This window comes from Pavona decussata, unplaced genomic scaffold (genome assembly GCF_977016875.1).
Source record: "Pavona decussata unplaced genomic scaffold, jaPavDecu1.1 SCAFFOLD_64, whole genome shotgun sequence".
NCBI lineage: Eukaryota > Metazoa > Cnidaria > Anthozoa > Scleractinia > Agariciidae > Pavona > Pavona decussata.
In genome coordinates this window covers 130,260-156,384 of record NW_028145484.1, presented here as the reverse complement: position 1 = coordinate 156,384, position 26,125 = coordinate 130,260, and the positions used below count along the sequence as shown (strand labels likewise).

At 39.0% G+C, this 26,125-nt stretch overlaps 1 protein-coding gene across 1 annotated transcript; it reads left to right on the top strand.

The window, feature by feature from the left end:
* The first annotated feature begins 1,941 nt into the window (after window positions 1-1,941).
* LOC146478249 (uncharacterized) lies at window positions 1,942-25,436 on the top strand. Its single transcript, XM_085111783.1, has 26 exons — window positions 1,942-2,104; window positions 2,231-2,300; window positions 2,414-2,494; window positions 7,658-7,774; window positions 8,549-8,581; window positions 9,374-9,435; window positions 9,889-10,001; window positions 10,542-10,611; window positions 11,320-11,392; window positions 11,687-11,754; window positions 12,412-12,512; window positions 12,858-12,986; window positions 13,955-14,052; window positions 14,303-14,380; window positions 15,026-15,157; window positions 15,864-15,983; window positions 16,408-16,459; window positions 16,681-16,815; window positions 17,442-17,524; window positions 18,368-18,444; window positions 19,214-19,267; window positions 19,648-19,701; window positions 20,489-20,675; window positions 21,315-21,488; window positions 22,297-22,892; window positions 23,980-25,436. The coding sequence occupies exons 1-26, from the start codon at window positions 2,058-2,060 to the stop codon at window positions 24,983-24,985; spliced, it is 3,810 nt and encodes a 1,269-aa protein (XP_084967909.1). The 5' UTR covers window positions 1,942-2,057; the 3' UTR covers window positions 24,986-25,436.
* The last annotated feature ends 689 nt before the right edge of the window (window positions 25,437-26,125 follow it).

The window sequence follows — 26,125 nt, the reverse complement described above, 5'->3', positions numbered from 1 at the left end:
AACGTAAATTTAGTACAATGGCGACGCAAGTATTAACACTGTTAATAGCACCTAAAATAGGGAACTTTTAAAAGCACAGACGTTTTTGAGCCACGGACGGCAACTGGAAATTGAATTTTTCCCTTTTTGGAGCCTTAATAATGAAGACATCGCGTTTGTAACGTCAAGCCACAGAAATCCGTGGAAAGGAGCAACTGACCACGCCAAAAAAGGAAACATTCCATTTCCGGTTGCCTCCCGTGGCTCACAAACGTCTGTGCTTAACTTCCCTATTACTTATCTACGAAAGATAGCTGATTCAAGCGTCCGTGCATAATTGGTGCGTGGCTAGGAAACGGGCTGTAAGCTGGGAAATCTGTTGGTGGGCTCAGTGAATAGAATCTCAAAGCAAAAGAACTGTTCTATTACATTGAGTGAATATTTGGAAAAATCATTCTGAGATTGGATCGATGGTTGAGATGTACATGTAGACTAAAGGCAAGCCAACACGTTCAGGTATGCGCACAACAGAATGCACACAGAAGCCTTCTGTTTCCGTCTGTCTGAACAAAGGAAGAAGGACGTTGCCTCCTTTTCTCTTGCGCGTACTTTCTGCACATCACGGGATGTGTATAGAACTGAGAATAGAAACTTTGTTAACTTGTCAATGCTTTATAGCCTGGGAAAATCCCATACTAATTTGGGGACACAAAATAAATAGATACTAAAAAAAAAAAAAAGACAAATTTAAAACTGCATAAAAATCTGATGTTTCATCAGTACATTGCCAGCGTAATCAGCCAGGCATACCCACCAACCCCAGAAGAGATCGGAAGCATGGTACAAGACCGGAAGGCGTGGAGAAAGCTCATGACCGACTGCAGTGCAGTTGGCTGATGATGATGATGATGATGATGATGATGATGATGATGATGATGAAAATGTGTAATAATCGAGTGATAATCACTAAAAAATGAAACGGACTCGTTCACCTGAGTAAACAAAAACTAATGAAGCTCTTAACGGAAAAAAACTGCGAGTGTGCGCACGCTTTTGGCTGTCTTGGCTACAGGCGATTGCTGTAGATATGTACAGATGCAGAGACCTGAGGCAGCCCATGGACTGCACATTTCTAGCATGTTTTTTTCATTTAGAAAATCACCCCCTGTTGTTCTCTATATTATTAAAGTGAAGATTGCTGCAACACCATGGTATGTACGATCTGAACTGAGTTAGCAAACGTCAGAACAACCGACATCTGCTCGGTTTAGTTGTGATTTAAGTCAGATGTCAAGCATTGACACTTCACTGAAAAACTTATAAGTACCGTTAGAAATGGCACACGAATCATGCAATTTCACAACAATTTCCTTCGTTAAGTTCATTAAGTTTTTAACAGCTTTATTGGGTGCTCCTCTTACCAAAAAAATAAAAATTAAATAGAAAGAAGCAAGACCCAAACGGGGCAGGACGAACGTCCCATGCGAGGCACCGCCCCTGGATTAAGACCTAAATTAAAACAAAATGAATACTCAAGCATTCGTTAAGAAAAAGCGATTGAGGCGCACAATCTCATTTGCTGTCACTTCGCGCACTTGCAACGGCAACGCATGCTGGCGAAATGTTCCAAAACCAAGACAGTTTATAGTCTGGAGTATAAATGGAAACCCACTCAACATTAAACGACGAAAAGAAAGATATGTAACAAAACTACTTATCTCTGATATGCTGAGTTCAGGGAAGATGAAACGCGATGGACTGGAATGCACAAGTGTCTTGTAGCTTTGCGACTCGAGAAGCATTATTCAATTTCGTTCAAAGCAACTCTGATCAAAGCGTTAGTCAAAATGAATAAGCACGCTTTGTGGACCTATTTCATGTCCTTCTAGACCCATTGGGATCTGGGAACCAGCAACATAAAAGCGGTTTCGAGGGTGTGCGCAGGCTCGTAAGTGGGAAAAAACAGAAGAACGAGTTTTCCAATGACTCCGAATTAGAATTTTATGTAATTGTAAGCTTTGATTTGGCGATCAAACACTTAAAAATGACTTAAACGAAGGGGAATTCCACGACTTAAGATGGCTTCGGTCAAGGTAGCTGTTAGAGTGCGGCCCCTTAACAAAAGGTAAGCCAAAAATTTTCCGTGAAGTTAGCTCTTAATATTGTTCTCATCTACCGGCAAGCTTGCAATGATTCCCTCAAGTGTTAGGATTTAAAAATACCCATAAAATGTCTTTCTTGATTTGTACAGGGAGCGTGATATGGCTGCAAAAGTTTGCATTCACATGGAAGGGAAGAAAACGACAATTTCTAATCCTGGAGTAAGTGGGTTTTCTTGTGAAATTTCGCTCGGTTTACGAATCGAACGTGGGCAGTTGCCTGTTTGCTGTAAATTTCTTATGAAATATTTCCATTCTAACTTTCATTTTAATAGGGTGAAGACAAGGATTTTTCGTTTGATTTTTCATACTGGTCTGCGGATAGTAAAGATCGGCATTTTGCTTCGCAGGAGCAGGTAACTTTTTTGAAAACAAGTTAAATTTAAAACCGGCAAAGCCGAAGGGTATATGTACGCATTTTAATTTCGTGTAATTGTAATTGCTGATTCGTAGTGGGTACGTCATTTTGCATTGGTAATCAGATAACACAATTTTATACTCTCACTCACGTACATTAGTTAGCAGTTGGTGTTCTTATGTCCTCAAGAAGATCCTCGTAATATTTATTTATTTATTTTTTAAAACTTTTTTTTTTTAAGTAAAATGGCAAACAAAATATTTTGAGGTACAGTTCAAGTCGTTCAGGAAAATATTTTCCCCATCATTTTATGGCCCTTAGTATTTTTAATTTTTTTTCTATTGGATATTTTGTAAGTCAAATTTAAGAAAGAATGGAGCAATTATTTCACTGTTTAGCATATTTGTGTATAGGATATCCTTTTGTAGTCTTTTAATTTGATTTAAAAAAATATTATATGAAACAGCCTACTTCAATACACATACAATTATATAAATATATATTTACTTTTTTGGCGGGTTTGTTTGGTTGAATTACAAATGAAGCATTTGTGAGAGAAAGTTGCAAATGATCCTATTGCACTACAGACTTACATGTATCATGTTTAATAAGCTACTGACATTATTTTTACAATGTGAAACCTTAATCATACCATAATAGCAAGCTTCAGTGCTGGTTTTAGTTAGAACTTTGTGTTCTCAGATTGAATAATGAACAAATGGAGACGAGTCTGTGGTCCCCACTCAGAAGTGCCACAGAAGGGGTGTTATTTTTTGGTGTTTTGTCAGTCAAAGACCCACAATCTGCGGTCCTTGGTATCCCGCCTCTTTCATTCTCTCCAAAGTAACTGTGGCTTCTTATGCTGATGCTCTTTGGGCTCGTCTTGGGAGTGCGTGACAAGCCCAAGGAGTGTCTGAGGAGGAGTTTAAAGTAGCCATAGCTCTGTTTGTCAGCTCCTCTGTACTTGGCCTTTGGTCAGGATCGTACTCTTGAGATCATCAGAGAAACTGTCATTGATCTGTGGTGGTGGTTTGCCTTCTTTTCTGTTACCCAGAGCAGTAGACATGTCTGTGCCTTGTATCTTTTACTTAACATTGGTTTCATTGCAGTTAACTCATAGGAGGGGGGAGGGGGATAATCAAAGTTGAATCTTGAGTGGTTGGATGTTAAGTTTCAAGTCACATAAGCCAGTGGGCGAAACTATTTTTCACATGTCAAAAAAGATAAAAAAAAATCTATCATCAAAACTAAGAAACAGATTTGGGAATTTTGACCATGAAAGAAGTGGAATTGAGAGGGTTTAGAAAATCCTATGACAAGTGAAACCCTGGCTTGACTAATTCTATTGTAGATCATATAAGAAGAGTTAGCAAGGTGTATGGCATTTATAATATCCCTGGTTGTTCAAAAAGTGGAAAACTTTATCAAGCAGATTAAATGTATTAGCAAGGCTGTTGCCTAAGAGAAAATTCAAGGAGCCCACAAGGTCAAAAGCCGAGAAGTTAGGAACCCAACGTGTAAGGTGTTAGGTGCTGCTGCAAGATAAAGTTAGACACCCAGAACATTTTCTTGGGCGTCCCAGCATACAGGGCTCTGTTTAGGCAGCAGCCTTGATTAGTTGGATTACATCTTATCCACTAGATAGCGATTTATCTGCTGGATAAGGTTATCCGTTCTTTGAACAGCCAGAGTCTGACTTAATATTTTGCTCAGCCATATAAAAGTTTGGATCTCACTTGATCAGACTTTTGCTGAAAAGTTAAAAAAATATACATCCATAAAGCATATCTTCATTTAAATTTTCAAAAAATTACCTGAATTTTACTGATTAGATTAAAAAAAAAAACAATGGCATTCATAGACACCTTAACACCCTTTTGGTTAAATACTTCACCCTTGATTATAGTGAAAAGTAAGTACCTAGTTTGGTTTGGTTCTGGTAAGTGGCAAGGTTTTACTCAAGCTGGTAAATATAAATGTAAAAGAAAAAGTTAGACTCTGTGTTCCAATGCAGTGAACCAGGGAAAATGAATTTTGCTGGGAATACCTGCTAAGGCAGTGCAAACCATATCTCAGGAAAATAAAAACCAGTGTAAAATCTAAATGAAAAACATGATTTGACATCTATCAAGTAGGCTATTAGTTGCAATATTTTGCTGTATTCGTGGAGAGAGTTTGATTTCTAGAATGGCTACCTTACGATTGTGGCTTATTTTTAGTGACGCTTTGTTTAAGGCAAATAATTCCAAATATATGAAGGTTGTCCTCTGATCCACAGCTTACTTGGGCCTCATTAAAAAGCCTGTCTTGGTTCAAATTAATTTTTGGTGTTCAAACTTAACTCTCTGTTGGAATAATCAGATGGCGAAGACAAGAAGGAATGCTTATAAACCAAGGCAGACTGTATCTCTCATCTTTTAAGTGCATACTTTTGAGAGATCTTGAACATGAATGTCATTTATAACACACAATAAAAACATTCAGTACAACTTATAAGAGACATAAAATTTTGATATTTAATAAGAAATGTTTATGGTTTGTTGTATTTGAAAGTTGGTTGTATTGTGTTTTTTAAATCATTGTGACTGTTCATCTAAATTGTAAAATAAATTACAGTTTCTTTGCTTTTGTTTAATTTCAAGTTACCAAGAATGTTTCTCATGATAATAACAAATCAATTCTATACAAAATCTAAATACATCTGATTATTAATATTTGATATAGTTAACCATCATTCCAATTAGCAAGATTATCTTGGGGATATTTCTATTGCACAAAATCCACTCAGAACTAAAGGTGTGCATTAACCAGATGAAGTTATTTATCCTGGAAAGTTCTTGTTAAGAAACTTGCATCACAAGAACATTGTTTTAATCCAGAGTAAAATATATAAAATTACACAGAAATAGAATGATTTACCTTCCTGTGTTATAATTGTCTAAATAATGAAGAACAGTTTGAGATCATTAATTTTTTTGCAATAACTTTTGTTCATCAAGAATGTCACTGTTAAGAGTGTTTACTAATACTTGTATCTACCTGACAGTGTAAAGTTGATTGACCTCTTTAAATTGTACATGTACTAGGCAGTCTGATTTTAATTTTTTCCCGAAAAAATTGCATTGTTTAAAAATTGAGTCAAAACACAGTTGTATTACTTTGATTCAAGAGATTAAAACCAGGAACCAATAAAATATAATTATAATGAAATTTTTACAAATAACAAGGTAGAAACTAGATCTGAAGAAATCATCAATTGAAATGAATTAAATAAATGTCTTTGCAATCTGAGGGAGACAGAGTTGAGTTTGATTTGTGTTCATCCTGGGAATTTTTTTTACCCCTATAAAATGAAATGTGTTTTTACCACTACATGAAGGTTGCCTATTTACTAACTTAATATATATGATTGTAACATTAAGTAAATTCACTTTTTTTGTTGGAAACGAGGATTCGCATTTTGGAAACTCATTCATCACATGCATTATGCAATATACATGTACATGTATAATTGCAGTGAAAGTTGAAACATTCCCTTGCCTGGGTTCTTCCCTCCTCTGAAAATCTGTACATTTCATACATTATACTTACAGTGTAGATATTTTAAATACTGAGCCCTGTTTGACTAATATTGACAAATATTTTCAGTGCTAGATTTTAATTTTTCTGTGTTTAATATTGATTACTAGCATATTTCCCCTTATCTCTACTGAAGTCAAAGCAAGTGTTAATAATAATTGGACGTTTTGACTGAACTTTTAAACAACGAGTTATATAGTACAGTGGAACGTCGATTTAATGATATGGCAAGGAAACAGCAAAATCATATCGTTAAATCAGGACATCGTTGTAAACGAACTTTGGATTTATAAAGTACTTTTGCAGGGACACAGAATGTTGATTTTTAAATTGGGAATATTGTAAGATCGATGATCGTAAAATCGGGATTCCACTGTACATGCAGTGGAAGGGTTTTATACATGCACACTGTACAAGACAGACAAAAGTGTGTTTTAATCAAAATTGCTCCAGATAAGCCCCGTTTTGACACAGAGACTGATTATCGTGTACAAAAAACTTAGCTGCATGTTTAATTTCTGAGCAAAATGCTAAACTGATAAACAAGAAATAGCTTAATAAAAAATTTCTAGACAAAATGCAACCGATCTACCTAAAAGAAACACCTCCAATGCTTGACTGATTTCTTTTGTACACAAGACTGAACCAAGTCAAGCAAGGCATTCATTTGGTAGTTGTGAACGAAAGAAATCTTTCAAGGGTCCGTATCTCAAATGTGTAGGTTGCTGGAAAAGTAATAAGCTATTTCTTGTTTATAATTTTTAGTATTTTGTGACAAAATAGGGCTTATTAGGAGCAATTTCGATTTTAAGGCAAAAAATGCATAAATTTACATCTGTCTTGCATAAAACCCTTCAACATTTTTTTAAAAAATACGAGTACTTAGTCAGAATATAATATTATTAGAAGTTAATAACGTCACATTAAAGGGTTGCCGACCTGTTATGACTGTGTCTTTCAGATTTTTTATTGGGGAGCGGGAAGGGGATCATTATTTTATTGTTAATAGCTATTCTGTTAATAATATATTGACTAAACAGCCATGTTTTGTTAAAAGTATACAACATAGAAAAGCACGTTAACTTATTGTATTTTGAAGGGAGTAGACGTGTTCAACCTAGCCTGCACCACAGACGGAGTTAGCCAGCTGTAAATGCACTGTCTGCAAATTAGCACCCAAATCCTTGTTCAAGAACCCCAACAGCATACCAGGATCTGAGTACACTTTGCGATCGGCCTTTGCACAAGGTCATCGTTCAATTGGACTGGTTATAGCCAATCAAGATTGAAGGAGATTTTAAAGTGACTTCTGATATTTTGTTTCCTTCGTTGGGGGTCTGGATCAAGGATTTGGGTGTTAATTCGCAGATAGTATTAACTGGCAGTTGATTCCATTTGTGGCGCAGGCTAGTTCGACCTGGTGACATTAATTTGGAAATAATCATTTTTCTGTTGACTCGCTGCAAAATAAATTGTGTAAAGTATCCAGAACATAAATTAATAGAGTTTTGGGTGATTTTGATTTCAATAAGCAAGCTTATTCGAGAACATAACTGAGTGTACAATGTTCCTTTTGTTATAGGTGTTTGAAGACTTGGGAACTGATGTTATCCAGGCAGCATTTGAGGGTTACAATGCATGCATTTTTGCGTATGGCCAGACTGGTGCTGGCAAATCGTACAGCATGATGGGACAGGAAGTAAGTGGTCATGGACCGTGCCCTTGCTTCTTATTAACAATTATTAATTAATAAATAAATGTTAACTTAATATTGGTAATTAAGTTTGTTAATTAAGTAGATTCAGCCGCAAGTTGTAAAATTGTACATGTAACTATTAATATTACATGGCAAGATGTTTTCAGTTTACAGTTGTACAGTGTATGAGTCAGTTCAATTTTTTTTCAGCCTTAAGGTTCCCACTGAGAAAATGAAGAACAGAACAGAAATAACCATTAAATTCTGCTTAACTAGTAATAATCAAAGATTAGGGAGTGCATTCAATGATCTCGATCCTAGGATCTCCCTCCTGCAAATCTGCAGGGGATGCCAGATACGCATCCCAAGATTGTTTGATTGATTGATTGATTGATTCATTGAATCAACATTGTCCCATACTCTCAACTCCAATCTGTAAATAGGAGTGCATTCTTACTACGTCAAACACAATGAGCTTTTCTAAGACAAAAATATTAATTATTAATAAATTGTAGTTGTGATTCTTTCCAAAATCTTCTGTGGGCCTGTAATAGTGTTTTGTAGCTTGTGGTCAGTGGAGCAAAGCTAGATGTGTCCACTTTCTTTCATATTTCATGAAATATTTGTGTTTGTATTGTTTTAGTGTGTATTTCGCATTCTAAAATCTTGTTCTGTACATATTAAGTAGAAATAAATTACAGTGCATTCATTTATTATGTAGTACAAGTAATAATTATAATTATAATAATTATTGTTATTCGTTAACTTTATTTTTAGTCTGCACAAGGATTAATTCCAAGGATTTGCAAGGTTAGTAGAAAATGTTCAAAATAGTCGTATAATTATCCTGTCAATTTGCCTTCCTTGTCATGGTCTTCCTTGATTTTTTCATTTTGTGGAGTGGGATTTTAAGAAAATTTTCCAAAATGTCTGTTTATTGTATTAAAAATTGGCATGTTGTGTGGCTTTAAAACAGAGTTATTTCCCCCCCCCCCCCCCCCCCCGCCAATTGTCTTCATCCTGAAATTGTGATTGAAAAATTAAATAAGTGAATGCTTAGGCCAGTAAAAAAATCATAATTAAAAATGAGCCAAAGCAAAAAGGTTAACTTGTTTTGTTGTACATGGAGATTTCTTATCTGGTGCACTTGAATTGCAGTGTGATACCAAAACCACAAGGTCATGCTTCATTGAATCTTTCCTTTTCACACTGAGGTTATAGACTGATAATCTAGAAAACTACAGTGAAACCTCTATTATTTTAATGAACCTCTATATAACAAAGTCCTCAGTTTAACAAATGATAATATTCTCCAGCCCAGCCTTTTTATGATAAATGTATGGAACAGAACCTCAACAAAAACAAGCCCTCAATATATATACCAAACCAACTTCCCCAGTCCCTTTTTGGTAGTTCGTTAAATCAAGGTTCCACTATAACCGCTTAGCCATGTGGTTCTCTCCAAATCTCTTAAAGTTTACCATTCATTTTTTGGGGTCAAGAAGTCACCTTTCCTAGAGTTTTGACCTGATTCCCCTCTTTTATCTCAAACACTGAATATGAGCCACTCAAAAGCCACTCATAATCAATTTAATTTTCCAGGGTATGTACTCACGCATGGAATCCAGTGGCGACGACAAGACTGAGTTTCGAACAGAAGTCAGGTAAGTGCTCTATTTCTACTGGCCCCAAGAAAATTAATCTTTTGATTTTTTGTCAAACTTAGAAATCCCTCTTGATCTATTATCAGTAACTTGCATCTTCTACTGTTTTTCTAAAAATACAAGCATTAGTAACATTAATTATTTTCAGCGCCTGATTGGGAAAGGTGGAATCTTCAGTAATAGTACTTGTACACTGTACCTAATTGAAGACCACAAATGTTCCAAGGCTGTATTAGAATATGGAACTTTTTTAGATGAAGACCTTAAAGACCTTTCAATGCAATTTTAATTTCAGCTTTATTCAGGGAAGCATAAACTTAAGTATTCTTACACTATTTATATCAATTTTTTTGTTCCTGTTAACTTTTTTATTGGGCACATTATGTTTATTATTGATTCAATGGCAGATATTACTGTACATAATTTACTCTTAATTATTTCTGGTTTATTTAGTTATCTTGAAATATACAATGAGAAAGTCGGTGACCTTCTGCGGCCAGCCAAAGGAAAAGAAAAGTACAATCTTAAAGTACGAGAGCACCCCAAGGAGGGGCCATATGTACAAGGTATGTTACTTTATTATGTTGCATTAGGTACATTACTATTGGATAACGGGGCTAGCTTCTAAAGAAACTGGTGTTGCGGCGATGGGGAGTAGAAACAAATCTTTGGTTTATCAAAAGTGTTGATAACTAAAGGTAAATTGGCCGCCGTAAAGAGATTCGAGTGCTGACGTTTCGAGCGTTGGCCCTTCATCAGAGCTAAGTGATGAATCTGACAAGGGGCTAACGCTTGAAATGTCAGCACTTGAATCTCTTTACAGTGTCCAATTTACCTCTAGTCATCAACTCTGTTGATAAACCAACCATAGTATTATTACATCACTGTTGAGTGAGTTTCTTACCAGAGGGTGGGTGTTCTACAGTCTCAGTAAGAAGGGTGGGGAGTATAGTGGGGAACTGGAAAGGGAGGGGGGGGGGGGCAGGTACCTTGTTGAGCAAGTCTTCAGGAAGAGAGGGTAGTAGTCACACTAAGCTGCTTTCATGCTACTGAAACCTGAGAAAAGTGTAATAATGCATTCACACTGATTTTTGGGTGGATTTCAGATTTGACGAAGCATGTTGTGAAGGACTATGAAGGGATTGAAAATCTAATGGATGAAGGGAATACCAACAGGTAATGAGATGCTGGCAGTCAGTGTCAGTCTTGCTCTCAATGTTACTTTTGTTGTTGGGGTTTTTTTTTTTCACAATGTAAATGTAGCGTGCCAATAATACCTTCCTTAGTATTGCAATGTACCGGTAATGAAAATGTTTACTTGCAAGTCATCAATAGAGCAGCTTAAATCACTTGACAATCGTAAAACCAAAACCAAAGTAATTACTCTGGCCAATCGGGACAGATGTAAAGAGCGCAATGAACCAATTAGAACTCATAGCAAATACATGTAACCAGTGCTGAGCACAGGAAAACGTGTGCAAGCAAGTCGAGATTGGTTTAATTTGTTTTCGCTTCTCATAGTGGCATAAGTTTTGCTAACCAATCACAGAGCATAGCTAAGTAAAACCAAAGCAATTACCAAATTACTTTGACACTCATTTGAAAACCACCCTAATCAGTGCTTTACTACTAATATTGCAATGTAATAAGTATTTTCTATTTTGGAGTTGATCTTATTCTCATCATGTTCCTGTGGCAATCTTGTTATGTTCCTTGCATGGATGTTTGTTGCCAGACAGTATTTTGATATTGTATTAAGATCATGCCAAGATCTTGTATAATTTCCATGTGTTTTGATAGTTGAAAACTATTATCTCAGTCACTTTACTGGTTACCATGATACAAGTACTCTTAAATTAAGTTGTTCATTTGTCGATTTATTAGGACTGTAGCATCTACAAACATGAATGATGTAAGCAGCAGATCACATGCAATATTCACCATTTTATTCACACAGGTTAGTAACAAAATTACTTTGGTCCTCTTTTATGTAGTGTATCAAGAAAAAGCTTCTTCCCTATCAGGGCAGAGCATGCAGAGTGGGAGGTTAAGATTGTAAATTAAAAATAATTGGCTTCAATGTGTCTATGCATGTATTAGCCGTCAGATTGGACAAAAAGGCTTAAATTAATTTGCATTATTCTAATGGTTATGATAAGAATTTAATCTCATTTAGAATTTGTCATCTCGTTGCCCCGAGGTTTATCCTGAAGTTAAGATCTTAATGTTTTGTTGTTTTTTCATGTTGCAGGCTAAGTTCTATACTGACATGCCAAGTGAAACTGTCAGCAAGATTCATCTGGTTGATTTGGCCGGCAGGTTAGTGTTCCTTTATTAACTGTGAAGTAACATGTCAAGCATGAGGAAGAGTGTTTTATCCGATTTTCAAACGCCGAGAAGTGGGTTGAAAAAATGAGGCAGTTTTTTTGTAACCAGCTCTGAGACGTTTGCAAATTAGATGAAACACTTTTTTGAGTATTTGATATACGTTGTAGCTTCTCAAACCATTGATATACAGCTATTTCAATTAACGTTGTCGGATCAAAGCTAAAAGCTTAAAGACAAGACCGAAAGTTTACGTGGGATTTTTATGAATAAATTCATCAAAATCAGTCATGCCTGGAGAAAACAATAGGCTGTAATTAGCAGTACAATGACCTGCACGTGCAAGGATGATTTTGATGAAATTATTCATAAAAAATAATCCCACAAAACATTGCGGTCTTGTCTTTTAGCTTTATTTTGATCCGACAACATTAATTGAAATAGCTGTATAATTGATGGAGAAATTCAAAATGTTCACCACTTTCACGGTTGTAGGGATTTCCTTTGTTCTCTCTGCGTGAATCATTAAGAGAAGGTCAGTTAAAAAGCCTTTGAAATCAGCACCTTCAAAGATAGACATTCGTCTTTAGTAATTGTAAGGTTATGACACTAGTAATGTTATTTTAGATAAACAATGTTTTCTATCCAAAGCGAGAGAGCTAATTCCACTGGTGCGACTGGAAGCAGATTAAAGGAAGGAGCCAACATCAACAAATCTCTTGTTACTTTAGGAACAGTTATCTCAGCACTGGGTATGATATTATGTAATAATATTGTATTTTTTAAAATAATTTGTGGGTCTTCACACAAGTGACTGTCTGTGTTGTCCTCCAGTACAGACTCTCCACTGTCAGTTGAAATCCTGTACCAATTTGTGAATCTTCATTCAGTTTAACATCTCTGTTATCCTCCAGTACAGCTTCTCCACCCTCAACTAAAGTACATGTACTATAACATTGTAGATTTCGAAAAAAAGGTTGAAATAAACTTAGATCTGATTAGAAACAGTTAATAGATATGATTTAATAGTTCAAACATTGTCAGAAAAGTCTAATTTTATGTGCAACAATGAATATAATGTCATTTTCTTTAATCAGCTGAAGCAAGTGAAAATGCTGTCATCAAAGATGTTAAGAAGAAGCTTTTCATTCCGTATCGTAACTCAGTGCTGACGTGGCTTCTCAAAGACAGTTTAGGAGGAAATGCCAAGACAATTATGATAGCAGGTACCATTACAGAGAGTCTCTTTAAATAACAGTCTTTCATCTGATTAACCTGCATGGCAGAGGCTAGAAAGGGGAGGGAGAAAGGGAAATTGGGGGGCGTGCATGATGTTGCTGATCCCCCTTCTCCCTTCCCCTTAGTAGCTCCTGTCACGCAGACTATCATCAGATGCAATGCCCAGCCAAATTTCTAAACAAGATAACATGCATCTAGTGTTCTATCACAAGAGAAAAAATTCTGTGCTCTTATCTGCTGTTTCAAATAATGCATTCCAGAAACTGTGTTTTGTCCTTGATGTTCAGTCTAATTAGATGGCGGTTTATATAGCAAGCAAAGTTCTTGCCACTTTTTTGTGACTCACAGAAAAAATGTGATAAAAGACATGCAAAGAAGAAGCTTGAATTTTCAAGTCACAAGTGTTCTGTGTTATGGTACTTTATGCATAATAGATTAAACTCAATATCTTTGCTCATTTGTCTGCACCAATGTGTGCTTGTGCTGGTAAAGGAAAAACTTGACAGAACTGTACAAAGAAAACTATGACATTAAAGTTAATATTTTTTTCCCCCGTTTACAGAAATACATGTTACTTTCTTATTTGTAAACTACACATACTGTACTAGCAAAACCATAAATTAATTCTGACTAATAGCTGAACGTTTTTTCTTGCTTGTGCTGTAAACTAAGTTCAATGATGCATCTGATCACTGAAGACATTTGAAATTTGTTTTTGTTTGTTTGTTTTTTGCCTTCAGTGGGTGCTCATGTTTGTTTTATCTAGTGTTTACTGAGCAGTGTTGGTGGGGAAAAAATTATGCTGGTAAATCTTGGAGTTAAAGAATTAAAGTTCTTTTTATTTCTCAAAGCCATTTCTCCTGCTAATGTGAACTGAGCAGTGTTGGTGGGGAAAAAATTATGCTGGTAAATCTTGGAGTTAAAAAATTAAAGTTGGTTCTTTTATTTCTCAAAGCCATTTCGCCTGCTGATGTGAACTACTCTGAGACCCTTAGCACTCTACGCTATGCCAACAGAGCAAAGAACATCATCAACAAGCCCACCGTCAATGAGGTTTGTCCTTTGAAGTTTTTACTAATGAGCCAAATTCATGCTTTTCACTCCAGAAACTATTAGGCTGCGAGCAGTCGTACTTTCTCCCTGAGATCACTTGCGCAAAGCGACGGTAAAATTATGCAAATTAGAAAAGTGGACGAGGACGAATTTTAGACTGTCAGCCTTTCTGCTGCCTCATAAAACATATGGAAAGCAATGGAAACACTATTTATTATTATTTTATAAATTGGGTTCAATTGTTTTTAAGGATCCCAATGTGAAGCTTATCAGAGAACTGAGGGCCGAGATAGATCGCCTCAAAGTACTCCTACAGGCACATGGACAGGTATGTGAGACCTAACCAACAGTTTGCTTACAGATTACTGACAGATAACTTGCAAGGTGAAATACAGGAATGGTCAGGAATGATTGAAGGAAAAAATGACCAACAGACAATAGAAAAATAAATGTCCAGATACACGACACTGCTTGCAATATCACCTTAATTTTTTGCAAGTTTAAATAAAGGCGTTGAGTGAGATAGCTTGCAAAACAGCAATGGACCAATACTTGTCGCACTTTTTGCGTCCACTTTGTGGAATCTTGAAACATGCTAACGGTGCTTTCCATCTGTCAGAACTGCCTGGCTAGTTTGGTCCGTATGTCTGTGAAATGCGACATTTTGATTGTCTATTTTTACAAATTCTTTAAACTGGCAAAGTCAGAAAACGGTGGTCACCATTTTGAAGGGATTTCAAAAGCCAGACATGTAGCCGGTACTTCAGATTTTTGCAGTCCGAAATTACAATATGACCGGCCCGGACGGCCAGTAGTTGTCATAAATGAAAAGCGTCGTAAGTCTTCTCCGTGACCTAAGTTATGAAAGTAGTTCTTATATTCTTCAAGCCTGATTTATTGGAGAAAATCTCTAGTTTTGTAACACTTCTTCTGTTTTGTGAATGGACATTAGTAATGTTGACCATTTGTTTAGGATGGAATTGGGGAACTTGGCGCTGCTGAAGAGACGAAGATGACAGAAAGACTTCATCAAAATGAAGCCAGAGTGGAAGAACTAACTAAAAACTGGACGAGCAAATGGCGAGAGACTCAGAAAATTATCGAGGTAACAAATATCACTCTGTGGAAAGGGATTAGGACGAATTGAGCTCCTCAACAAATGTTAAACAGTGTATCGTGACATGCCGAAAAGACAAGTTTCTGTATAGATATTGTAAGACATGGAAAAAGACAGGCCCATTTAGCCTGTGAACTGGCTCCCAAGTGGGGTATAGGGCGAAAAGAAAAATTGGCCTGCGGAGCGCGGTATGGGGGCAAGGAAGAAAGAAAGGGAGCCTGTGGACATTCTTTGAATGCCGCCGTCTCTCCCTTTCTCCCCCCCCCCCCCCCTCTTCCTCTCCGAACTCCGATTTTTGTCTTCGCCCTATACCCCACTTAGGAGCCTGTTCACAGGCTAGGCCCTGTTCCCGTATAGAACGTTTAAGATGACTGTTCAAAGTGTTGAGTGGCCAAAGACAACATCAAGCAATTTATCACGGTAGTGACAATTGAACGACGATGAACAGTTAAGGATGATTGAACGATGTTGAACTGGGCTTTCAAGGCTGTTGTCTAACGAGATTCCAGTAGCCTGGGGAGTCCATGAAAATGCTCTGGGCGCCTAAATTTTTTGCAGCAGTGCCTAACACTTTACATTTTGGGTTCCTAACTTCTCGGCTTTTGACTTTGTGGGCTTCTTGAAATTTTTTTAGGGAACATCCTTGACGTTATTCAGTGTTTACTAATTTATTGATAATTGTTGTCTGTCATAGGAGCGAGCCCTTGGCTTTCGATATGAAGGAGCTGGTATTAAAATGGAATCGGAGCTGCCTCACTTGGTTTGCATTGATGATGACGTGCTCAGTACTGGAGTTACGCTGTATCATTTAAAGGTAGTGTGGTAGTTTTTTCATACCCCCCACCCCCTTCAGGCTTACAAGTAACGCATAACGCCCAAGTGTTTTACCCATTTTCAGTCAAAAAATTGGTCGAGCTCTTTTTCAACCAAACGTTTTGTGTTTCTATTTACAAGCGTGAATTGGAAAGAACTGTAAATAATAAAAATTACCCAAATCAAATTTTCACTACAAAGCCAAATACCAGCTGCAGCTATAACCTGAGATCAACACCAGGACCAGTAGCAATACCAAGGTCATGAAACAAAAGACATGCGAACTCTTTTATGGCGCGAGCAGCAAGGCTCCTTTGTTCATGCTTGTGTATTTTTAACTGTAGATCCAATTATGTAAATCCACTGTATATTTATTTTTTAAGATGGATGAATAAAGCTTATTATTATACATTATTATATTACAGGATGGGATGACTTACATTGGAAGAGAGGATGCCAATTTCAACCCTGATATAGGTAGGGAATGCTTAAAAATAGTCGTTAAGGCTCTCGTCCTGCCAGGATTTAGATGGGCTATTTTCCGGCCTCCTTTTTGCAAAAAGATCGGTTTTAAAATGTGGCAAAATGCGTCCACTTTAAACGTTGGCTCTTTTGGTACTGAAAAGTTAACCTGTATGGCAGACGGCCTTTTTTGAGCTTCAACTGTTGTGACTGATTTTCTTGTTTTTGGTCTGCAGTTTTATCAGGGCCTGGTATTGAAGCAGAACACTGCATAATGGAGAGCATTGAAGGCACAGTGATCCTTCATCCTATTGCTTCCCTGTGCCAGGTTAATGGGCTTCCTGTGGGCAAGTCACAGCGGATCAGCCAAGGTTAGTACAAATGCGACAGGTTTGAAGCTGGAGCAGTTTTCAATTGAGGGTCGCAAAACCAAAACCAAAGTAATTACTGTGGCCAATCACATCACACGTAAACAACACAATGAACCAATCAGATCTCAAAGCAAATGCATGTAACCGGCGTATAAAAGCGCGAGAAAACGTGTACGAGCGAGGCACGATTGGTTTTGAGTTTGGTTCTCATTGGTTGAGAAAGGGGCGCGAACTTTGCCAACCAATCACTGAGCTTAAAGAAAAAAAAAACGAAGCAAACGTGTAATTACTTTCGACACTCAATTAAAAACCGCTCTAAAGCATTCGGTGCAAATCTGAGCGTCGTACAAATTATCAGTCTCCGTTCACAACTTGCACACAACTTGCAAACATGCTGGGACACAGTGCTTGGACACTGAAGCCATTTCCCACTTGTTTAGCGTGCGGTCACACTGCCGGGCCAGACAATGGCTTGAAACTGTGAGTCATACAGAGTCTTCTCAGTGATGCGTTCGTTCTTAGGTTAATTCACGTTTGGTATCTAGAACATTGTCTGGACGTATAAAAATACCGGTCGCAATCGAGTACTTATCGTTAAAAAGTTGTTGAAATTTTTCATTTTCTAGGGGACGTAATCTTGCTCGGAAAAACGAACATGCTGCGATTCAACCATCCTCAGGAAGCGGCGAAACTCAGGAAAAAGAGATATGTGAGTTGATTGTTGTGGTCATTTGTTTGTCTGTTAACTCTTTAACCCCTAGTATCAAAGAACAAATTCTCCTATCTTGTTCCCATACTTTTCTTATAAAGTACTGTGGAGAAGTTATTAAAATATAAGGAAAATTCACCTTGTGTGATCATATCCTTAATTCTCCTGACCTCAGGGGTTTTATAAGCATTGATATTACAAGGAGAAATTTGATGGTGATCACTGTCAGGGCTTAAAGGGCTAAATGAAAAACAAGGGGATCACATCTGAAACTCGCCTGAGTAAACACACTTCGTTTCGCGGTGCTACCACTGGCTTTTCCCGCGAAAGCGACGTCTGTGAAATATTCATTTATTCATTTGTATTAAGGCTTTCCTGGCTTCGAAATACTTCTGTTACCGACGTCTGTTTCTCAGGCTAAAATCCACGCAGACTTTCTACAGCTCATGACGTCATTCGTGCGTCTATACTCTGATCTTAAATTTCTCCATACCAATTAAAACGTGTGTTTTGCTCTGACTATTGAATTGTATTAAACATGGCACCGTCTGTGGGCAGAGTACTCGTGTCGCGGCATTCTTGCTGTCTTTCAATCATACACCCATATTTATTAGCCATGAGAAAATCTCTATTAAAATTACGTGAAATAAAAAAAAAGCAACACGGCAAACCGTACGCACAAATGTTTCGTGTGGGTGCAAATCCGAAGCGGTTTTTACCGGGAAAAACTGAAATTCATAAATGGTTCCACCACACTTGTTTTCTTGTTTGCGGGGCGTTCGGGTGTGACAGTTGTGGTTTTGAACAAGCCGCTCAACCTTTTTTGTTTTTTCATGCCTGTAGTACGAATCCATGGAAAATCTGGCAGACATTGGTTCTGAACAAGAGAGGGAGCCGTCCTACATGTTCTATAATGCAGGGTGAGTACAGAAGCTTCTTACGAGCTTTTTAAATCACAAGAGTAAATTAAATGAGTTTCCACAAGGAAGAATGTCTGCTTGAGGCAGACCAAAACTGTAATGTTTGTTTGTGGCTGGATACATACATGGGTTTCCACACGAAAGAGAGTCTGCATGTGTCTGGGTGTATGAATGACTGTCCACATGTGGAGAGGTGTCCGCCTAAGGCAGATCAAAAATGTGGTGTTTGTATGTGTATGCAGGAGCAGGTGTTCCCTCATGAGTGTTGTCCTTCCTTCCTTCCTTCCTTCCTTCCTTCCTTCCTTCCTTCCTTCCTTCCTTCCTTCCTTCCTTCCTTCCTTCCTTCCTTCCTTCCTTCCTTCCTTCCTTTCTTCCTTCCTTCCTTCCTTCCTTCCCTCCTTCCTTCCTTCCTTCCTTCCCTCCTTCCTTTATCCCAGCCGGAGGGGCCGAAGGATAATGTTGTTGATGATGATGACGACGACGATGACGATGATGATGATGATGATTACCTAATCCGATACGTATACTTTACAACCAAAGGGTGCGTTTCTTTGGGAAAATCCGAATCTGGAGTTTTGATCCAAGATCACTCGGATCATGGTGTATCGAAGGAACCGACGAATCCACTCTGGGTAAGGATTCGTCGGTTCCTTTGAAGCACCATGATCCGAGTGATCTTGGATCAAAACTCCGGATTCGGATTTTCCCAAAGAAACGCACCCTAAGCCTGAACAGTTTAATTTATGAAGTTTTATTGTTAATATTATAGTTTGGAGTTGGAGCGCCAGTATCGCGAAGAGACGCGAAGAATAGAAGAACAAAGGCAAGTAGCGAGAAAGTTGATTGATTGTCCAATGCCTTATCAACACCCTTGAATAATCTTTGAATTCTCCACAAACCGTGCAATTCCATGATCTGTTTGATTTATCTCTTTCGTATTTTATTTCAAGATTCGTTGTCACATAATTTTCTCTTCTAGCAATCCTAGCAGTATACAGGATATTTGTCCCATGAACCTTGTTTAATGGCCTTAGCTCCCACGAGTCTCCTGTAGCTCAGTGGTAGAGCATTCGAACTAGTATCGGAAGGTCTTAGGTTCGACTCCTGATAGGAGCACTCGGATTTCCTTTTTCCGAGTGTCATGCACTGCATGAATAATACACCATTCACATTCAAAATTTTCTCTTTCTCTTTCTTATCCAGGAAATCCCTTGAAACTCAACAACGAGAGGCTGCTGACAAGCTTGAGGAGGCGAGGTATGTAAACACTAAAACTAGTATTCTGGCAGTCCCAAGAATTCCCTTATCTCCCACATTTCTCTTTATCACTTTATCAACACACAAGAGTTTCAAGTTTCAAGTTTTATTAAGTTTTTCAAACGTTACTTACAAATGAACACCGCCTGCAAATAGCGAGCTAATCTAGGCAGGCGGTGTTAAGGACATACATAAACGAATTACTATTTGAAGGCGTTAAGAAAGTCAGTTTTGAATACATTATTTGTCAAAAGAGTAAAAAGTAATGTAAAGTGAAGAAAAAAAATTATGATTTATGATTGAATTATAATTAAGATAACTTTTTTATTTCAGAAATAAGAGCGCTAATGTCAGCATAACTGTCCAGAGTTTCTAAAGTTACAAATAGTAATGCTTGAATACAAGATACTTGAGACATTATTAAACCAGCTGGATTTACAATAAATTAGAATCAATACAAACACAGTATTACAAATTAAAAATAAGTAACTTAGCCGCCTGACAAACGGAAAGGAAAAGGTCTATAGTTTTTTTTATTATTTTTATTACTCCCACTCTCGTGGCGAAGTGAATGCATTTTAATTACTATTCTGTTCTCTGAATAAGTGAATGATCATCGCAGATATGTAAGCGGTTGCGAAAAGAAAGCCTGAAAGAAATTCAGGCTTGAACGCGATTCGAACCCATGACCACTGCGATACCGGTGCAGTGCTCTACCAACTGAGCTATCAAGGCAACTGTGAGCTGGTCATTGTGCGAATTCTGTTCTCTGTCGTTTTTGTTGCAGACGTGAACTTGAGTATCTCCGTTCACAACAGCAGAGAGCTTCTGAGGTGCGAAGCGCTGAAGAAGTTCAACGACGAAAGGAGTTGGATGCGAGCCACCAACAGCTTGAATTTCAGAAGAAGTATCTGGAAGAAATTCGAGAGGAACAGGAACAAGCGCGGAAACGAGCTGAAGATGAAATAAGACAGGTAGATGATTGAATTCACTGCTCGGGAAAATGTACGCAAAACAAACAAGCAACCGACTGATCGATCGATCCAGTGAACTATTGGCTGCTCGGCCAATCATCAATCGATCGCCGGTCGATCATCTGTACGTCGGTCAATCGATTGGTAAGCTGGCAAGTCGGTCGGGCGGTCCATCAGGCGGGCAGCCGGCCGGCTGGCCAGTCGGTTGGGCGGTTTATCGGGCGGTCGGGCGGTCGGTCGGTCAGTTGGCCGGCTGGCCTTCGGTTGAAACAATCAATTTAACTAAAGAAAGGAACGTCGTTAGAAACTCGATGTTGTGAGCTGCCGGATCAGTTAGTTACCGTACTACCGTAAAGTTTCAAGCAAAAACGAGTCTTTTTTACATCTAGATTTAGGTTGTTCAAAGGAGGTTTACCCTTTAAATTGCGCAAAAGTTGTTCTATGTGCCAGGCCCCAGTTGTTCAAATAGAGGATAACTTTATCCTGCGGACAAGTCGCTATCCAGCGGATAAAATGAATTGGTTGGAGCACGTTGCATCCGCGTGATAGCGATTCGTCCACTGGATAGCGTTGTCCGTTCTTTGAGCAACCGGGGCCAGAACCCCAAACTGACTTTATAATTTGTTTGACACCCTTCAGGTGAAGGAGCGGATTCGTCAAGAGCAGGATGAAGAGAGGCAGCGACTGGAGTCTGAGATGCAGCGTCTGGTGGCGCTTGAAGAGGAACACAGGAGGAAGGTACATGCTAAGGAAGTGGAAATGGTAAGAATCAAGGAAGACTTGGAGAAAAAATGGGACAGAGAACGGAGACAGGTAAGCCGAAGAATCTTGATTTAATGAAATTTTATATAACGAAGTCTTCGGTTTAACGAACGGTATTCTTCAGCCAGGCCAAAGCTACAGGTCAAATGTATGGAACAGAACCTCGATATAACGAACCTCTATATAACGAAGTCCTCGGTATAACGAACGATATTCTTCAGCTCGGCCTTTTAAAATGTATGGAACAGAACCTCGATATAACAAAATCCTCGTTATAAGAAAAACAATCGGGAAGCCCAAACGTAAAATGTACCCTGATATAACGAATAAATGTCAACACGCAACAAAAGATGAAAGTGGAACAGACCAACAGCGACTGATGAAAATCATTTAATCCTGTACCAAGAGAACAACTTCTCAGTCAACAGCTCATTACATATGCAGTATGCGCTATGGCCCGGTAAGGTATTACCTGGGCAGTTTTTCAGTGCCGTAGCTATGTACAGTGTACTGTAGCTTCATACACACATTTAGCTTTACACCGGAAATGCTGAGTAGTGCAACGTAACACCGTTTACAAAACAATTATTTACTATACCTCGATATAACGAACATTTTGGTTGCTTTTCCGCAAATTCGTTATAACGAGGTTTTCGATATAACGAACAAATTTTCCTTGTTCCTTGGAACGTCGTTAAATGTTTTCTTGGCCCCCACGGCAGTAAAGGCAGTGTTATTGTTATTATTATAATTTTTTTTTAGTTTTTCACCGAATAGGAGACTTATCTTAGGCTATTTATGCATAATACTTTGACATTCTTAGAGTAAGGAACAAACAAAAATTGTTCACTTGATTTAGGTTGAAATGCAGCGCGAGGAAGTAGCAAAACTGCAACAAGAAATCGAAGCGAAGTCACAAGAACTAGAATTAGCTGAACAGCAAGCTCGGACTGTAGCCGAGCGAAGTAGCACTGCTTCTTCCTCGGGAACGCTGAGTCCTTCCACCAGCAACGACGCTCTACAGGAGGCTGCAGCCGCACGCAGCGAGGCCGCAGCTGAGGCAGCAGCCAGGGCGGAGCCCGAGGAAAAGTCGCAACTGGAGGTGCTCCGCGAGCGGCTGAAACAGCTGGAAGCAGATTATGAGGAGCAGAGGAAACGGGCACAGAGGGAAGTGTCACAAGCCAAGGAGTCAGTCCGGCGGGTGGAGCAGGAGACGCTGGAAGGACTCCGCAGCCTGACGACCGGGAAGTCGGCGATTGAAGGAGAGTGGCGCCGGCTGGAAGAGGTGCAGGCGAAGCACAAGCGAGCTCAGGAGCAGGCCTATGTCAAGATTAAGGACGTGCGTGAGATGCTGGAAAGTGCGGAGGAGATGGAGGAGGCATCGCTTATTGAGAAGGAGAAGATGATCATGGAGAGAAGGGCTGCGAGAATGAAAGTGGAGGAAGCAAGAAGAAGGTAGCAAGAGTTTTGTTTTCTCTTGTGCGGTAATAATTAGGCTTCTGTGAGATACAAGGATTCCCCCCCCCCCTTCCCCTAAGAAAGAAGATCGCTTCTTTCTACAGGGCGTTACTAAATACTCGAACGGAATGTACCGGAACGGTTCCTGAATCACCCATAATCGAGAGATTTAGCGTCGCGTTTACGTGAAACGGCAAATGTCACCTTGCCGTTTCATGTTTCGTGTTAAATTACGTGAACCTTTTGAATTTAGCTGGAATGTTGCGAGTTTCAATGAAGCGGTTTTGCAACTCACTGTGGTGAGTTCATGAAGAAAAGTGCAGTAAGGAGTGAGTTGCGAAGGATTTTTAAACATGAATCTTAATTTGCTCTAGAATGACTTACCGGAAAAATTATCGGGGTACTTGTTTTCAACAATTAACTACTTATATGTATACGAAAAAGGGAAGAAATACTTACGTAGTTCTCACGTAGACGGCAAACGCGATATAGCCTGTTTTCACGAAGAAACAGCAACCGGCAAACGCGAAAAATGGCGGGAAAATCGTGGTCACGTGGTCATTTTTGCTGTTCACGTTTCACGTATACGCGATGCTAAATCCCTCTAATGACATCAGATTGAAACGGAGATCTGGGTAATTCCAGCATTACAGTCTACAGTTCTATCGACACGCAGTGTAACTTTTGATTCCTAAAGAATTAAGGGAACTGGTCATGACAAGTTTGTTCGAAGAGGGCCCACCTTGTCTGGGTTAGGGCGGGGGGGGGGGAGTTTCGAAGACACCACCTATCTTATGAACATTACCGACAAAATTTTATTGGCGTTAAAATTTGAGTTGACACAAATACCTTAGTAGCAAGAGTCAGCATTGCTAGATAAAAAAGTGAGGTTTGGATCTCGTCATTTTTTACTAGCTGCTAGATAGAGCAACAAAGCCACCATGCAAAGCCACCATCTTTTGCGTTGGGGGGGGGGGGGGGGTGGTGCAGGCAGAGACCACCGTCTATTTTATGGTTTGGTGGATTCTGCTCGAGTACGTTGTTTGACCACTTTCCTAATTTCAGTTACTTGTGGCATCCGCAGGTTGGAAGAGTTAGAAAATGAGGACAAAGATGTAGAGCTCACTGAAGAGGATTTTACCAAAAAGAAGGAACTTTTAGAGTTCGAAACTCGCGAAGAGATCAAGGACATCAGAGAGGAGAGGAAAATCTTGAACGAGCTGTTGAACAAGCATCAAACGGCGCTTCAAAAGGCCACGCTGATGGTTACAGAGACGAAAACAAAGTTGGAGAAACATCTTGAAGGCGAGAAGCTTATTCTTATGCCGCTCAGAGAAAAAGTGGAAAGTTTGGTGCGGAATGAACTGGGTCCGTTAATTGAGTATGAACAGGAGATTGAGAGAAGATGCGAGGATGTAGATCGTGAAGGACGAGAACGCAAGAAGTTAATTTATAAGCAGCGGCGAAGGATTGCGCTTTTAGAGCGACAACACAGCCAGGCGCTACAACAGGCTGAGAAGGAAACGTTGAACGAAGAAGAGCTGGAAGAGTTGGAGAACGAACGAGAAGCTGAACGGAGTCTGATCAGGAAAGAGAAAGTGCGCTTGCTTGAGTTGGAGAAGAAACACAAAGAGCAACAGGAGGTAGCGGAGCTAACGATAGGAGAAGCCGTGCAGGAACTGGAGAAGCGAAAGTCGAGCGTGAATCAAATGTTAGAAGCTGAACGGCGGAAACTAGCAGACCTGGAAGCCGTGCATAAGGAGACGCTGGAGCACGTGGAACAGGAATTAGAGCAACGCTCGGAGATTTTGCATCGGGTGAAGGATAAAGTGCAGAAGGACAAAAGGCAGCTTGCTAAGTTGGACGTAAGGCAGCAAAGATGCGCGGCCAAAGCGGCAGAGGAGCTTTTCCTTATGGCGGATTTACTGGAGAAGGAAATGAGTGATAAGGGGAAAACGGACGAGTTGATCAGAATTAAGGAACAGAGGAAGAAATTACAGGAGCTGGACAAGCAGCTGAAAATGGCAGAGAAACGCGAGAGGACCTCGCGTGGGGATGATGAGCAAAACCCTCAATGTGTTCTGTTGTAAACGTGCAGAAATTGACCCCTTTTACAAAATGGTGACCCGTAAATTCTGAGGGATTGATTTAAACTGAGCAGAGCTTAAAATCATTATCAACAACTGAATTAGCGGGAAAAATGTTTTCTTTTTTTTTTTTTGCCTTTTTGCTTTTTTTTTTTTTTTTGCCTTTGGGGTAATTTCAGACCAAGCTTTCTTTTTCCTTTACTAGTTTGTTTCTGATTACTATTCTTGCGATTTTTCCTGTGATGGTGTGGTTTTATTTTCTCATTGGGTCACTATTTTGTAGAAGCGCCTATTATTGTGCTATAATCTTGCTTTTGGTGGACCGTGTGATGAAAAAGCTGCTATATTAGTTGGGAACTGAGGCAACGGAGGCAAACACGACAATGGCTAGAATTTAGTAAATATAAAGTTTGCCCTCCAGTATCTTATCTCCTTGGTCGGTTGTCCAAAGCCTTTTCGTGTGAGGCTTCTTTGCCTTCTCGAGCAAACTGGTTGCCTTTTCTGTGACAAGTTCCACTGAGTGAACCCGACATAATTGAAAATGTTTGTTCTGTGAATTTCAAATATTTGACTCATCACAAGTATGCTTGGGAAGTTTTTTTGGAGGGAGGCGAGTTTAGGTGGATTTGATTAATCTTTTATAGTTCAATTTAATGTATTTGTTAGGAAAATTTCTCAATTGTTGAATTAAGTTGAGGGAGAAATGTTTAGCGCGGTTTTGTTGACTGTCGCGAAGGCAAATCCAGAGACATCAGAAGGGGCTACTTAAAGCAAACACATAAAAGAATGAGCCAGCGAGACTGCAAATCAGAGTCGCTTGTCAAGCGCGGGAAAACCTGCAACCAATGCTAAGCACGGAAGGACGCGTGCGTCATTCCGTATTGGTTAAAAAGCGGCACATTCGCTGTGATTGGTTAAAGCAAGTTGCACACGCTTTTTGGGAACCAATCATTACAGAGTTCAACATAGTCGCGATTGCTTTCAATAGTCAATCAAAAAGCGCTTTACCCTAGTTCCACGTTTCTTCCTCTAATATTTATAGCGAATTGTGTTTCGCTCTTGTACATAAATGAATTGGCTTTAACAATATTACAAAATTATACAAGGACTCGTTTCACGTTACATTTTTGGTTTGGAAAATAT